The sequence below is a fragment of the Mastigoproctus giganteus genome, chromosome 10 (assembly GCF_048544385.1).
Source record: "Mastigoproctus giganteus isolate SK-2022 chromosome 10, ASM4854438v1, whole genome shotgun sequence".
NCBI lineage: Eukaryota > Metazoa > Arthropoda > Arachnida > Uropygi > Thelyphonidae > Mastigoproctus > Mastigoproctus giganteus.
In genome coordinates this window covers 42170502-42183579 of record NC_143584.1, presented here as the reverse complement: position 1 = coordinate 42183579, position 13078 = coordinate 42170502, and the positions used below count along the sequence as shown (strand labels likewise).

The following is a 13078-nucleotide window of genomic DNA, read 5'->3' as shown; positions in this document are numbered from 1 at the left end:
TGTATTATTTGTATTAATATGCTTGTACAAACTACAATACACTTAAAATTAAACACAATTTATTTTTCTGTAATTTTAAAACTTAATACTAAAACACTTAATACTAAACACAATTTATTTCTCTGATTAAAAACAATACTATTTAATTTTTTTTTTTGTCCTCGCCTTTTCCCATTATTATATGGGGGTCAGCGTTTTTATTGTTTTGGCATGCAATTTTTACGGCTGGATGCCCTTCCTGACAACAACCCTCACCCTTTATTCGGACTGGGGATATGCAGTGGTCATTCCCTGACTTTCTGCATCCTCTGTATTTGGTGGTCACAGGCTCGAACCCTGGTCTAATCAAGAAGCGTGTGCTATGCACTACTGCTCCTGCCTACCTTGCTACGGAGGCACCAAAAACAATACTATTTAATAATAAACACAATTTCAATTAGTCTTTATTTATGAATCATAAAATTGATGTTTGTTTTAAAAGATTTCACTTTGATATTTCTTAAGTTTCCTCTTGAAACACTCAACATGTTAAAAGTCTCATTACTTGCCTCAGTTCTTTCAAAAAAATTTACTAATGTGTCCATTGCACCTTGAGCTTGTGAGATTGTTGGTAGTGATTTTGATTCACTTTCAACTGTCATCATATCATCATCACAATCATCATCTTTACCATCGTCATTATCGTCTTTGTTGAGCACAGCATCTACAATGTCACTCTCTGTAGGAGTGACATTGTAGATAATAAGTTAATAGGTCATTCACTAGTTAATAAGTTGTCATAGACTCATACAAACTCATCGATGTTATCTGTATTAAAACCTACAATGTTGTTACGTAGCAACTATTCAGATAATGGTAAGTTGTTTTCTTCGTATCCACCTTCTTCATCTACAACTGAAATTTCATTTGAATTTAATTTCAATTTCTTGAAGCAATTCAATATGTTTGTCAAAGTAACGTTGTTCCACGCATCATTCAATAAATATATAGCATCCAATATCGATATAGACTCAATAAGTTTCTGGTCTCTTTGACTCATCAGATGTAAAACTAGAAATCTTTTATAAAATCCTTTCAAATTCCTGATTACACCTATGTTCATTGGCTGTAAGATTGATGTCTCATTTGGAGGCAGAAAAACTAGCTTAAGGTTGGACAAAGTTTGAATCTGGGAATGTGCAGGACAGTTATCAACTAACAATAAAACAGTTTTCTTCTTTTTGAATAACTCCTTATTCCAATCATTTACATATTGCTGAAAAATATCCAAAGTGATCCAAGCTTTCTTGTTCACAATGTAATCCACAGGAAGTTTCCTTATGTTTTTTAGACACCAAGGTTTTAACAATTTTCCGATAACAAACAGTTTTTTATCAGTTCCAGTCAATATTTGTGCATATGAGCACCACCAAGCAAGCCTTTGATTTTTTTCCACCAACGCATTTTTCCATTTTGAATTTAAATGTATTGCCAGGTGTCAAATTATAAAAAAGTCCTGTTTCGTAGTAGTAGTACTAATAGAGGCATGTTTCAAGAAAGCAAGCATATGAGCTTATGTAACATCAGCCAAAAAAAAACACAATTTCACACAACCATTCCCTCTAAAGGTTTGTCCAGTTCCACCTTGAATTTACTTAAGCTATCAACTTCCACAACAGATGGAAGTTTGATCCAGCAATAAACCACCCGCTGGTTAAAGGCCAATTTCTGTGCATCTATTCTACAACTGTCTTTTCTCAATTTGAATTTATGCCTCCTCAGGTTCATAATCTGAGCAAGCAGAAGAATCCCATCAGATTTCAGTGTGCTCAACCCATTCAAGGCCTTATACACCTCAATCAGATCGCCTCGCAGGTGCCTAGTCTCCAGAAGCTGCAATTTGCAGACTTAAGCCTTTCTTGGTAAGAGGACCCCCTTCATTCCCCTCACCAATCTTGTTGCCCTTCTGTACATGCTCAAGCAATTGTACATCCTTCCTAAAATGAGGCCTCCAGACCTCTACACAGTACTCAAGGCATGGCCTGACCATTAACTTATACAAAAGGATAATCACCTCCTTTTCCCCCCATTAGCAAAATTCCTATATATCATTGACAATACCCCATGACCTGCTCTGGCAGCCTGTCTGCATTGCTCAGAAAACTTCATATCTGACTGCACAATTACTCCCAGATCTTTGTCATTTTCTGCCACTCTAAGTGTAGTACCACACAGTTGATACGTTTGGAGTTACTTCTACCCATATGCAGTACTTTGCAGTTGTCAATGTTAAACTTTAGTTGCCAGTTCTCAGCCCATCTGCTCAAATTTCTAGATCCTGTTGCAGTAGCACAACTGCTGTAGATGTCTTCGTCATTGAAATCTTTCCTGATTTCTGCCAAAACATGGTCAATTCATTCATCTGCCATTATTGGATCTGCAGATCGAGATTCTCCATTAATTTTTGCATGAATGATGCTATGTTGGTTTTTAAATCGATCCAGCCGACCATTGTTACACACGAGATCGTCTTGTCCAAATTGTTTAGCAAATTTTTCCACTTGAGCCTTCAAGATCGGCCCGTCTACTGAAAATCTAGCACTTCTTTGTGTGGTGAACCATTGAAGCAATGCTTCCTCAACATTTGTAAACTCACACTTTCTAAATTTTTTTTCGGTTATGTTCTTTTCCAGTGCAGATATGCAAATGTGTTTATTTTTCCACAATGTCAATACACTTGAAGAGGACAAAGAAAACTTTTTACACACTTCAACAATTTTTTGCACCACGTTCTAACACATGAATAATTTTGAGCGAAGCCAGAGACAATTTCTTTTGTTAGTACACATGTTTCTGAAGAAAGGGTCGTTTCTAACTGATTAAAATGATAAAGTGATCTGCATACAACATTCTTACAAGTCCCGTTTCCAAAATTCTTAGAAGTCCCAAAATAAATTTATGGTTCAGTGAATACAAGACAATCTGTAAATAGGGTAATGCAACAAGTGGAATGCCAATACACTATTTTATAGTCCCCATCCCCAGAAGGACAATGTTATAAAGTTGCCGCTAATCTGATGCAGGTGGTCATAAAGCTAAGTTGCCCTTTTCATTTTCATCTATTCCAAGAATTCTGTTTCTTCGACTACCCGAGCAATTAAGAATGTTTGCATAGTTACCAAAATTTGTTTGGTATATCTGTGTATTACGTTTGTTATAACAGTGAGCAATTGTATGGGAATACGTGTAAGTTAAAATCATTACGGCTTTTGCTCGTTACAGCCGTGATCTCGTTATTTGCTCATTATAACCAAGTTCAAGCGTATTTACTTAGTGAGTGAGTGTGTGGCTGGGGATTCCTCTACTCATGGCAGGGTAACCCTGGTGGTTGGCCCAGTCATCAATTCGTTCATGTCCAATCTAGGTATCTTTCAGGGTGCTAGTTACAGCTACCCTCTCAGATTAAAATGTCATTATCTGGACATGGTGGGAAACAAGCACTTTGGCTATGGATTATTGCTTGGCTGTGGGGAGGCTGTAGAGCTTGTCTTTGCATGTTTCATCTGATTTTGATTTTGTGTGCTTTGTTGAGCAAAGTTTGTGAATGCCTTATATATATTTTCATCTATAATTAATTAATGTTCCTGTCCCATTGGAAGGGGGTGAATTTCAGCAATTAACTGTGGTCTTGACACAGGCACAATTCGGGTCATCATTCAATCTTAAGGAAGTTAGTTTTGCTTTTAGGGAACCATGATCTGTCAATATGAAGGTTGTAAAAAGTCCAGGGATGTACCACTTTGGTGGCTTTGGACTAACCATTGCCATCTGTGGCAGAAACCTTTTAGTAACAGCACCTCTGGTTTCCTGCTCCCAATTCGACTGCCATTGCTCATGGAGTTTTGTGGCTATTTTCTTTCTCTCAGCCTTGATGTTATTGGCTGAATCAAGGGCTATCCCCAGAAATTCTGTGGGTATGCCCTTCCTGAGTCTATAATATAAGCCTCGTTTGGCTATTTCCAAATTACCAGCCAAAAGCGCCAAAGTAGGAATAGCAAAACCAATATCCATATGGACTATGCACTAGACATTAGCTCATATAGGCTATGGCCATAATGCAGCACATATGTGAGACACAAGAAACTGCACCATTCATTGGCACAGCAGCACCAACACTAGAACATAAACATATAGAAAACTGTTGCCTAGTTTTCATGATAGAGATGGAAATGGAATTCTGATGAATTCCATTTCCATCTCTATCATGCTGATGAGCACACCTACATTTGGAGAAAGCAACATGAAACCATGACACCTAGATGCGATGCTGGTCTTTGGTAGGTTGCATTGAGTAGTGTCATGGTTTGGGATTGTTTTCATGGCATGTGCTGAGTCCTCTGACCACTGTTAATCAATAGCTAGAAACACAAAGCCTACCTTTCTATCATCACTGACCAAGAACCTACATGACAATAGCATACCAGGCCACTCTAGCATCTATCAATCAGAAAATGAGCAATGTCACAAGGCTCAGTAGGTACCAACTCAACTGATCTCAACCCAGCTGAGCATGTTTAGAACCTACCATAAAGGGACATTTGATGCTATGACCATCCACCTGACAATGTGCAAGCATTACTGTGCCAACAATAATGCTTGCACATTATGTACGCACGTATGGGCTCTATTATGGGCAAAAGTTGGCCACACAAAGAATTAGGTTGGTGCTGTTAATAAAACCAACTGAGTATATACTGTGTTGAAGAATTAAAATAAAAAATAATTAAAACATTTGAAGAAAACATGTTTGCTTCAATTTTTTTAATTATTTTTTATATATCTGAAGGAAACATATATGTTTCCTTCAAATATATATACAAACATCCACACACATATGCTGTCCAGTCAAACCATTATGACCATCTACCTAATAGTAGGTATGCTCTCTTTTGCCACAAGTACTACCACTATACAGTGAGGTTTGGGCTATGTAATGCCGCTGAACATGCCAGGATTGTATCCTAGACCTGCAATAGTCCATGGTGGCAAATCCAAACACCATATATGTTGATCTATGTAATCCCAGAGATGTCCTATAGGATTCGTATCTGGTAAATTCGACAGCCAAAGTAGCACCTGGAAGTGACTTTTACGTTTGCAAACAACCCCTTGAACAATACTGGCAATGTGGCAGGGAGCATTATCCTGCTGGAACACAACAGTATCATCCGGGAAGACAGTCACATCATGAACGGGTGTAACTGAAAAGCCACAATGGATAATTATATTGTAGCATTCAGACTTCAGTCTAGGGATATGATGGCTCCAAGAGATTCCCAGGTAAACATCTCCCATACAAAATCACTGCCACCAGCTGCTTTTCTTTTGGACCAGGACATCAGAGTGATTCCTCTCTGCAGTTTATTGTTGTATCTTCCATATATACTATCACAACACCACACAGCATAGCAGGAAACATGATTCATCAAAAAAGCAACCTTTTTCCAGTCATGAGTTGTCAAATGACTATTAACGATAACATTTTGACTGAACATTGTGTATATAAATAAACGATAATTAAAAAATATCCTACCTGTTTAAAAAAACTATTCACAGTTAATGTTACAGGTCTAAAATTGTCCAAACTTGCACCAGAATCATCATGAGACCAGCTAAGCCTCTTTTCTGTTCCACTTCTTCTTTCTAGAGATCCTCTGCGACCCAGAGAATTGTAATCAGTTGTTTTCTTACGGAAACTATCTATACTGGCATTTGATGCTTTGCGATCTGAAATTGTGTTAATATAGCATTAGTGACAGAGTTTAGATTTTATTTATTATTATTATTTTTTTTTATTTTATTGTACAGAGCTATTTTTCCTATTTATCACTATCTTACTGTGTTATTTTATATTCTTGTAAACCTGGCTCCACCACATTTATGCAGTTAACTATACTGACAAAGCTTTTCTTTGCAGTGATGACGTGTAGTACATTTTATTCATACAACAGCAAAAAGACAGACAATAAAAAAGTGTGATTATTCTCTGTCAACCATCTCTAATTTTTTTTGAGAAGTATTACTTCCTACTCTGACCTGTCTTTCCCTTAGCACTGTACCCCCTCCTTATTCTCACATAATAGCTACCACAAGGTGTCATTCCATTTCTGAGATCCTAACTATTTGTTGTTAACTTTTTTTTAAAATTATCCCATTAAAAACTGCAATACTTAGTGAAGTGTTGACTTTTTCATATCCTTCGATGGTACTACGAAAAACAGTTAGGTGACAGTAATATACTTCTAATAGAATTGACTTTTGAATGAGCAAGAGCTAAATAGCACTTGGATAGTTTACCACACCCAAAGTGGAGATCATTCTAAAAGAGCCAAATGTAAAATTTCATGAAAATTCATCCAATATGCAAATATGCTAAGAAAACTTAGAAGACTTGCTGCAACAGCATAAGTGGACAGCACTAATCACCAGTGATTTCAAAAAATTTTATATCTGTCTCTTTTAGAATGATGTGCCAAGCCTTCCCAAATTTCACTCTTACCTCTCATCATAGTGATTTTGTAAGTTACAACTCGCTACTCAAACTTATCGTACAGGTGTTTCTGGCGGGAATATTATAGCGTAACCAGTAGTTCAGAAGAATAGTAAGGTTTTAATTGTAATAATAAATTATTTTGAAGGGTTTAATCACCTCTTGGGCATATATCTGTTGTATGCTTTGATTAGTTAACGTGTTTTTTTTTTTTTTTTTGGGGTGCGAGAATACATGTGAACAGGCAAAGTTTTCACGGCTCCAGTAAATAGAGAAGTTTTTGCTTTTTTATTGAGTTAAATTGGCATATTAATTTATTTTTAGAGTTCCTTTATATTCCTAGTAACAATACTTTAGTTTAAACTGAATTTAGATAGAGATTTTGTAGGTTATTACTTAGTACTGGTAAGTGTATCAAATCCACGTGTGGACAGGTTTTGCAGCTCCCACGAACGCCAAGTTTTTTAATTATACTTAGCCGCTTATTGACTTAATTGTTAGATTAAATTATTTTCTATAAGTAGCTTATAGACCTAGTCAAGCTAAGTGGTTTATTTTGAATTTAGATGGTGCGATTTGGAAAGTAAATAATACCTTGTGTCCGTAGATTAACCAGTCGTAACTTACTGCCATTGTTATACGATACAACATGTGCTAGCGTAAGGTTTAATGGAAAACTAGATAGCGTAGGGTTTAATGGAAAACTAGATAGCGTAAAGTTTAATGGAAAACTAGATAGCGTAAAGTTTAATGGAAAACTAGATAGCGAGTATAGTAGTATCAATTAATCTGTAAAATTTATTAATCTTATTAAATTTCATTGTCAATTGAATTGTACTTTTTTAAGTAAATAAATATAGTGACCTAGTTTTTACAAATGTAACATCACAAATTAATACATATAAGTTAACAGGGGATAAGAAAGTCACATAACGTAACTCAGAGATAATATTTGATACCGAAATACATATATATAGTGTTATAACTGCATTGCGATATAGGTTTAGGGTTATATTTTGTATTGGCATTTTATTAAACTTGAACTTGAATAGAAATCATGACTCAGACCAGAGAAGCAAAGCAAAAGGCTCAAACTAGTGGAAGTGCTGAATAGAAATCATGACTCAGACCAGAGAAGCAAAGCAAAAGGCTCAAACTAGTGGAAGTGCTGTGGCTCAGGGAAGAACTGAGGTTCTCCCTTGAGGTTCTAAAACACAGTCTATTGAAATTCACTGCATGTTTGATGTTTGTGGAGCAATCAGGAATGGTACATGATATTGCCAAGGGGAATGTCTTTGTGTGTGTGTGTGTATGTGCGCAACGTAAGAAGTGCGAGGAAATCAGGCGCCAACTCAACATTGTTATGGGCTTATATGAGAGCTTGAAGGACAGGGTGAATGCCATCGAAGGATTTAAATTGAGGGGCCCATCAAGCTCTCAGCTGCCCACATCAATGCCAGAGCTTGCACTTGAACATCACACAACACAGCAGCAAACACCAAGGCAGAACGCGCTAGTCCCAAAGGAACTTGTTGTAGGTGACTCTATTGTCAGGGAAAGGGGAATATTTTGTGCAAAAAAGATAGGTGGAATAGGACCAGGATATGTCTGCCAGGGGCAAACATACCCTGGTCATTAACAACCCTGCCACCTTTCGTATCGTCTGGAAACTTGAACATTATAAGCCTGATATACCATCATCAGTATCATTTATAAATACAGAAAACAACAATGGACCAAACACTGAATCCTGAGGGACTCCACTAATAACATTAGTCCACGAAAAGCAGTTTCCACTGATTACAACTCTGTCTTCTCCCACTCAACCATCCCTTTATCCATAGCAGCAATATGCCTCCAATGCCACACTGCTCCAATTTGTGCAGGCAGTTTTCCATGTCCAACAGTATCAAAGGCTTTTCTAAGATCCAAATATATGATATCAAAGTTATTCTTTGCATCCAGTTCCTTTGTGACTACACCATAGTATCCAATCTAATTTGTCAGACAAGACTTCCCCTTAACAAACCCATACTGTGTCCGAGTTATAACAGAAGTCTTGTCTAGATGAGCCTGCAATGCTTCTTTATCCAGTGCCTCCATTAATTTCCCTGGAACAGAAGTTAAACTAACAGGTCTGTAATTAGTTGTGTCTCCCTTTGTCAATTGTGAATTGGAATCACATTTGCACATCTCCAGTCCATGGGTATCTCCCCTGAGTTCAAGGAAGCTCTCATAATTATGGCAAAGGGTTTGCTGACTTCCTCTGCAGCCTACTTTAATATAACTGGATGGATTCCATCCACCCCAAGATGACTTTCTTGTGTTTATCTACAACAATTTCTCCTCTACTGTAATCTTGTCAGTAAGATAGACAATACAAGATCATCTATCTTACTGCCAGAGTTGAATACACCTTTGGCATTCACCTCCCTGAATAACTCCTCATCTGTGAATGTCGATGTAAAATATTCATTTAGTTTGTTAGCTACCTGAGCAGGTTCATCAACAGTTAAACAATCGATATCAAGTGGACCTATCTGATTCATCCTCTTCCTTCTAGAGTTTACATAAGTAAAGAACTCTTTGCTGTTTTTCTTTACATCCTTTGCCAAAGATTTTTCATAATCTGCCTTCGCCTGCCTAGCCCCCTTTGTAACTTGGTTACAGACCAGCTTATATCTATCATAGGCTTCTGTGTCACATGTTAATTTATATCTATCCCATGCATTTTTCTTCTCTGTCACATGTCTAATTATTTCATCTGACATCCATTTAGGCCTAAATCTTGAACAATATTTCTTCGTTGGTATGAAAAGCCTAGTAGTTTCCAAGATTAATTCTTTGAATGCTTCCCATTTTGGATTTCTGTTGGTAACATCATCAGTTGGTTCCACTGTACAGAATTTAAATACTGTCTCAGACCACAGTAGTCACCTTTATGAAAGCAAAAACCATTCCCTTTACCCGTGATGGTAGTTACCTCTTTGAGTAAATCCCACTTCAGCACACTGTTATCACTGCCACCTAGTGGTTCCTTTATCTGTAGATTCTTGATGCACGAAGAATCACTACTGATAATCAGATCAAGAATATTACTCCCTCTAGATGCCTCCCATACATGCTGCTGTAGAAAACAATCATCCAATAAATCCAGAAAAGCCTTGCTAGTGTGTGAGTGGCCAACCGACAAATTCCAGTCAATATCCGGGAAATTAAAATCCCCCATTATAAGACACTCTAATTTACTGGCTCACTCTATTTCTCTGCACAATTGCTCATTATACTCATCAGATTCATTAGGCCTATAACACACACCCACTCTCATTTTTCCTTTCCCAGTGCTTATGTCACACCAAACAGACTCAACATTGCTTTGTCCACCTACATCAATTGGATGCACTTCCTTAGATTTTATGTGTTTCTTAACTAACAGCATAACCCCTCCTCCCTTGCTGTCCTGTCTATCTTTTCTGTACACATTGTACTACCCAAATTCCCTTTCTGCACTGCTTATGTCTGTGTAACACCATGTCTCTGATATCCCAACAATATCTGTCTTTGATGTCTTGACTAGTACTTCAAGCTCATCGAATTTATTAACTATACTCTTAGCCTTCGTGTACATGCAAGTATACATGCACCTGTTTCTACTCTTAGTTACCCTAACAGAGCCCATGTATTTACTTTTCCACTATGACTTCCAGTAGTCCTCGAAATTCCCACTGCCTTGCTTTCCAGGCTGCTGCACAATTGCATTTCAATAGAAGTAGTGCAAGAATCACTTTTACCTCTGCCAGCGGCTACTGTTAATCTATTAGTCCATGTACCCCCCCCCCAAGCTAGCAGTTTTCCGACCCACCTAACTCTGCCTCAATAGCATCAGCAAATATTCTTGCACCCTTTCTATTTAAGTGTATCCAATCCCTATAGAAGAAGTCTCTCCTGTTAACAAGCACAAACCAGGCTGAGAAAAATTGTGTTTGGGCAAAATTCCAGATTATTTCTGCCCTGAACAGAGAATTCTGCCCAGACAATAATGTCTGAGCAGAATTGCAGACACTTTCAAATTCAACCCTAACTCATGGCTTTTTTTCAGCATTGTCTTGCACTTGTTAAGTAATTCTGCCAGTCTCCTACTCTTAATATCATTAGTGCCAATGTGTACAACACATTGTTTGTGCCCTTAAAGGATGATATCTGCCCTACAACGTCATCAACAGGATCTAGAAAAGTTGAGCAGATAAGTACTACATATGGGGCGCCTCCGTAGCCAGGTGGGAAGGAGCAGCAGTGCGTAGCACATGTTTCTTGATTAGACCGGGGTTCGAGCCCGTCACCACCAAATACGGAGGATGCGGAAAGGTCAGGAAATGACCACCGCATATCCCGGAGCAATATGGCCTTAGTTGCTAATGCTCCTAAAAACCAAATAACAACAAATAACAACAACTACATATGGTAAATGAAGTTTTACATTGACAAATGTAAAGTACTACATATGGGAAGCAGTAACCCATAGTGACATATCAACTCTGTGGTACGACACTGACAGTCGTAGAGAATGAAAAGGACCTGGGGGTAATTGTGCAGGCAGATATGAAGTTCTCTGAGTAGTGCAGATGGTCTGCAAGAGCAGCTCACGGTGTCTTTTCAACGATATACAGGAATTTTTCTAGCAGGGATAAGGAGGTGATTATCCCCTTGTATAAGGCAATGGTCAGACCACATCTTGAGTACTGTATTCAAGTCTGAAGGCCTCGTTTTAAGAAGGATGTAGAGCTGTTTGAACGAGTACAGAGAAGGGCAACAAGATTAGTGAATGGAACAATGGGTTGCTCTTATGAAGAAAGGCTTAAGTTTTGCAAATTACAGTGTCTGGAGACTAGGCACCTGCGAGGTGATCTGATTGAGTTGTATAAAGCCTTGAATCATTTGAGCATGCTCAATGTGGATGGGATTCTTCCTCTTGATCAGAATAATTGCCTGAAAGGGCATAAATTCAACTTGAGGAAAGACGGTTGTATAGATGTGCGGACGTTTGTCTTTAGCCAGCAGGTGGTGAATTGCTGGAACAAACTTACATCTGTTGTTGTTGTAGAAGTTGATAGCTTAAATAGATTCAAGGCAGAAGTTGACAAACATTTGGAGTGAGTGGATGGGTGAAATAAGGGGTTTTCTTTTTCTTTTTTTTTTTTTTTTTTTGGCTGATGCTATATAAGCTTGCTTTCTTGCATCATGTGCTTTGCTAATGCAAGCTTATACAGCATCAGCTGAAAAAATGTGGCAAAATCCTCTTCTGGATATTCCTAATAGCAATCTGTCTAATCCTTTCTTCAACTTATCCCAACTACCTACTTCCAAAAAATCAGATGGAAGTAAGTTCCAACAATCAACTACCCTCTGGCTGAAAGAAAATTTCTGCACAACATCATTTTTTAATTTAAATTTATGTCCTCTAATGTGTGCTGACTGAGAAACAGTAAGGATGCCATCAGCATTCAGTTTATCCAATCCATTTTATACATTAAACACTTCAATCAGGTTTCAACACAAGTGGATTAGTTCCCAAGTGTTTCAATTTGCAGCAATGACATCTTTCATGGTAAGAGTACCCTCCTATATCCTTGATTAAACTTGCTGCTCTTTCCTTCATCCATTCCAGCTAATGCACATCTTTCCAAAAATAAAGCTTCCAGACTATGCAGTACTCAAGATGAGCCTAACCAGGGCCCTGTACCATGGGATAATCACTTCCTTGTCCCTGCTAGAAAAATTCCAGTGTCATTGACAGAACCCCATGAGTTATCCTAGCAGCCTGTCTGAACTGAACGCAAAATTATCCCCGGTACTTAACTGTTCTTCACTACCTTGAGTGTGGTACCAAATACTTGGTAGGTTATCTGGCATTACCATTACTTGAGACACACAATGCAAGAAAGCAAGATTATAGAGCATCAGCCAAAAAAAAAAAAAAAAAACCATCCCATTTCACCCATCCGTTTAGCCTTGCATTAGCTTAGTATAGTATTGTATAGCAAGTATTGTATAGCAAGTATAGTATAATAAATTAATAAAATAAATTTATTAACCTTATTAATTTTCGTTAATCAATTAAATCGTATTTAAAGAAATCATGCCCCAGGCTAGAGCAGCAAAGCAACGTGCACAAAGTAGGGTGCTGTGCCTAGTGGGATAACCGAAGGGGTTGATTTTCTAACGCATCACAGTCTAAAGAAATGTGCAACTTGTGAAATGTTTACAGACTTTCTGGGATGGGCACGAAGGACACGATAGATTTTTTTTTTTTTTTTTTGATTTGTTAGTTGTTGGCGCATCGGCTTCTGTGGCCATATTGCACCTCCCAAGGTTTTTGCAGTACTTTGATCCAAGCCCGAGGTGAGAATCGAACCCACGACCTTTCGGTTGCCGGGCAGGTACTTTACCCACTCAGCTAACCCGGTCGGCTGACATGATAGATGCCCTTCAAGGACTTACATTGGGGGTCCAGTCAAGCTCTAAGTTGCCCACATCAATGCCAGAGCTTGC

The 13078-nt window shown here is 38.0% G+C and overlaps 1 protein-coding gene across 1 annotated transcript in view; it reads right to left on the bottom strand.

The window, feature by feature from the left end:
- Zir (dedicator of cytokinesis) overlaps positions 1-13078 on the bottom strand; it is an 869757-nt gene that overhangs the window by 672001 nt on the left and 184678 nt on the right. The window contains 1 exon segment of the mRNA XM_090382918.1: positions 5573-5766. Within this exon segment, the coding sequence (XP_090239044.1) occupies positions 5573-5766 (194 nt within the window).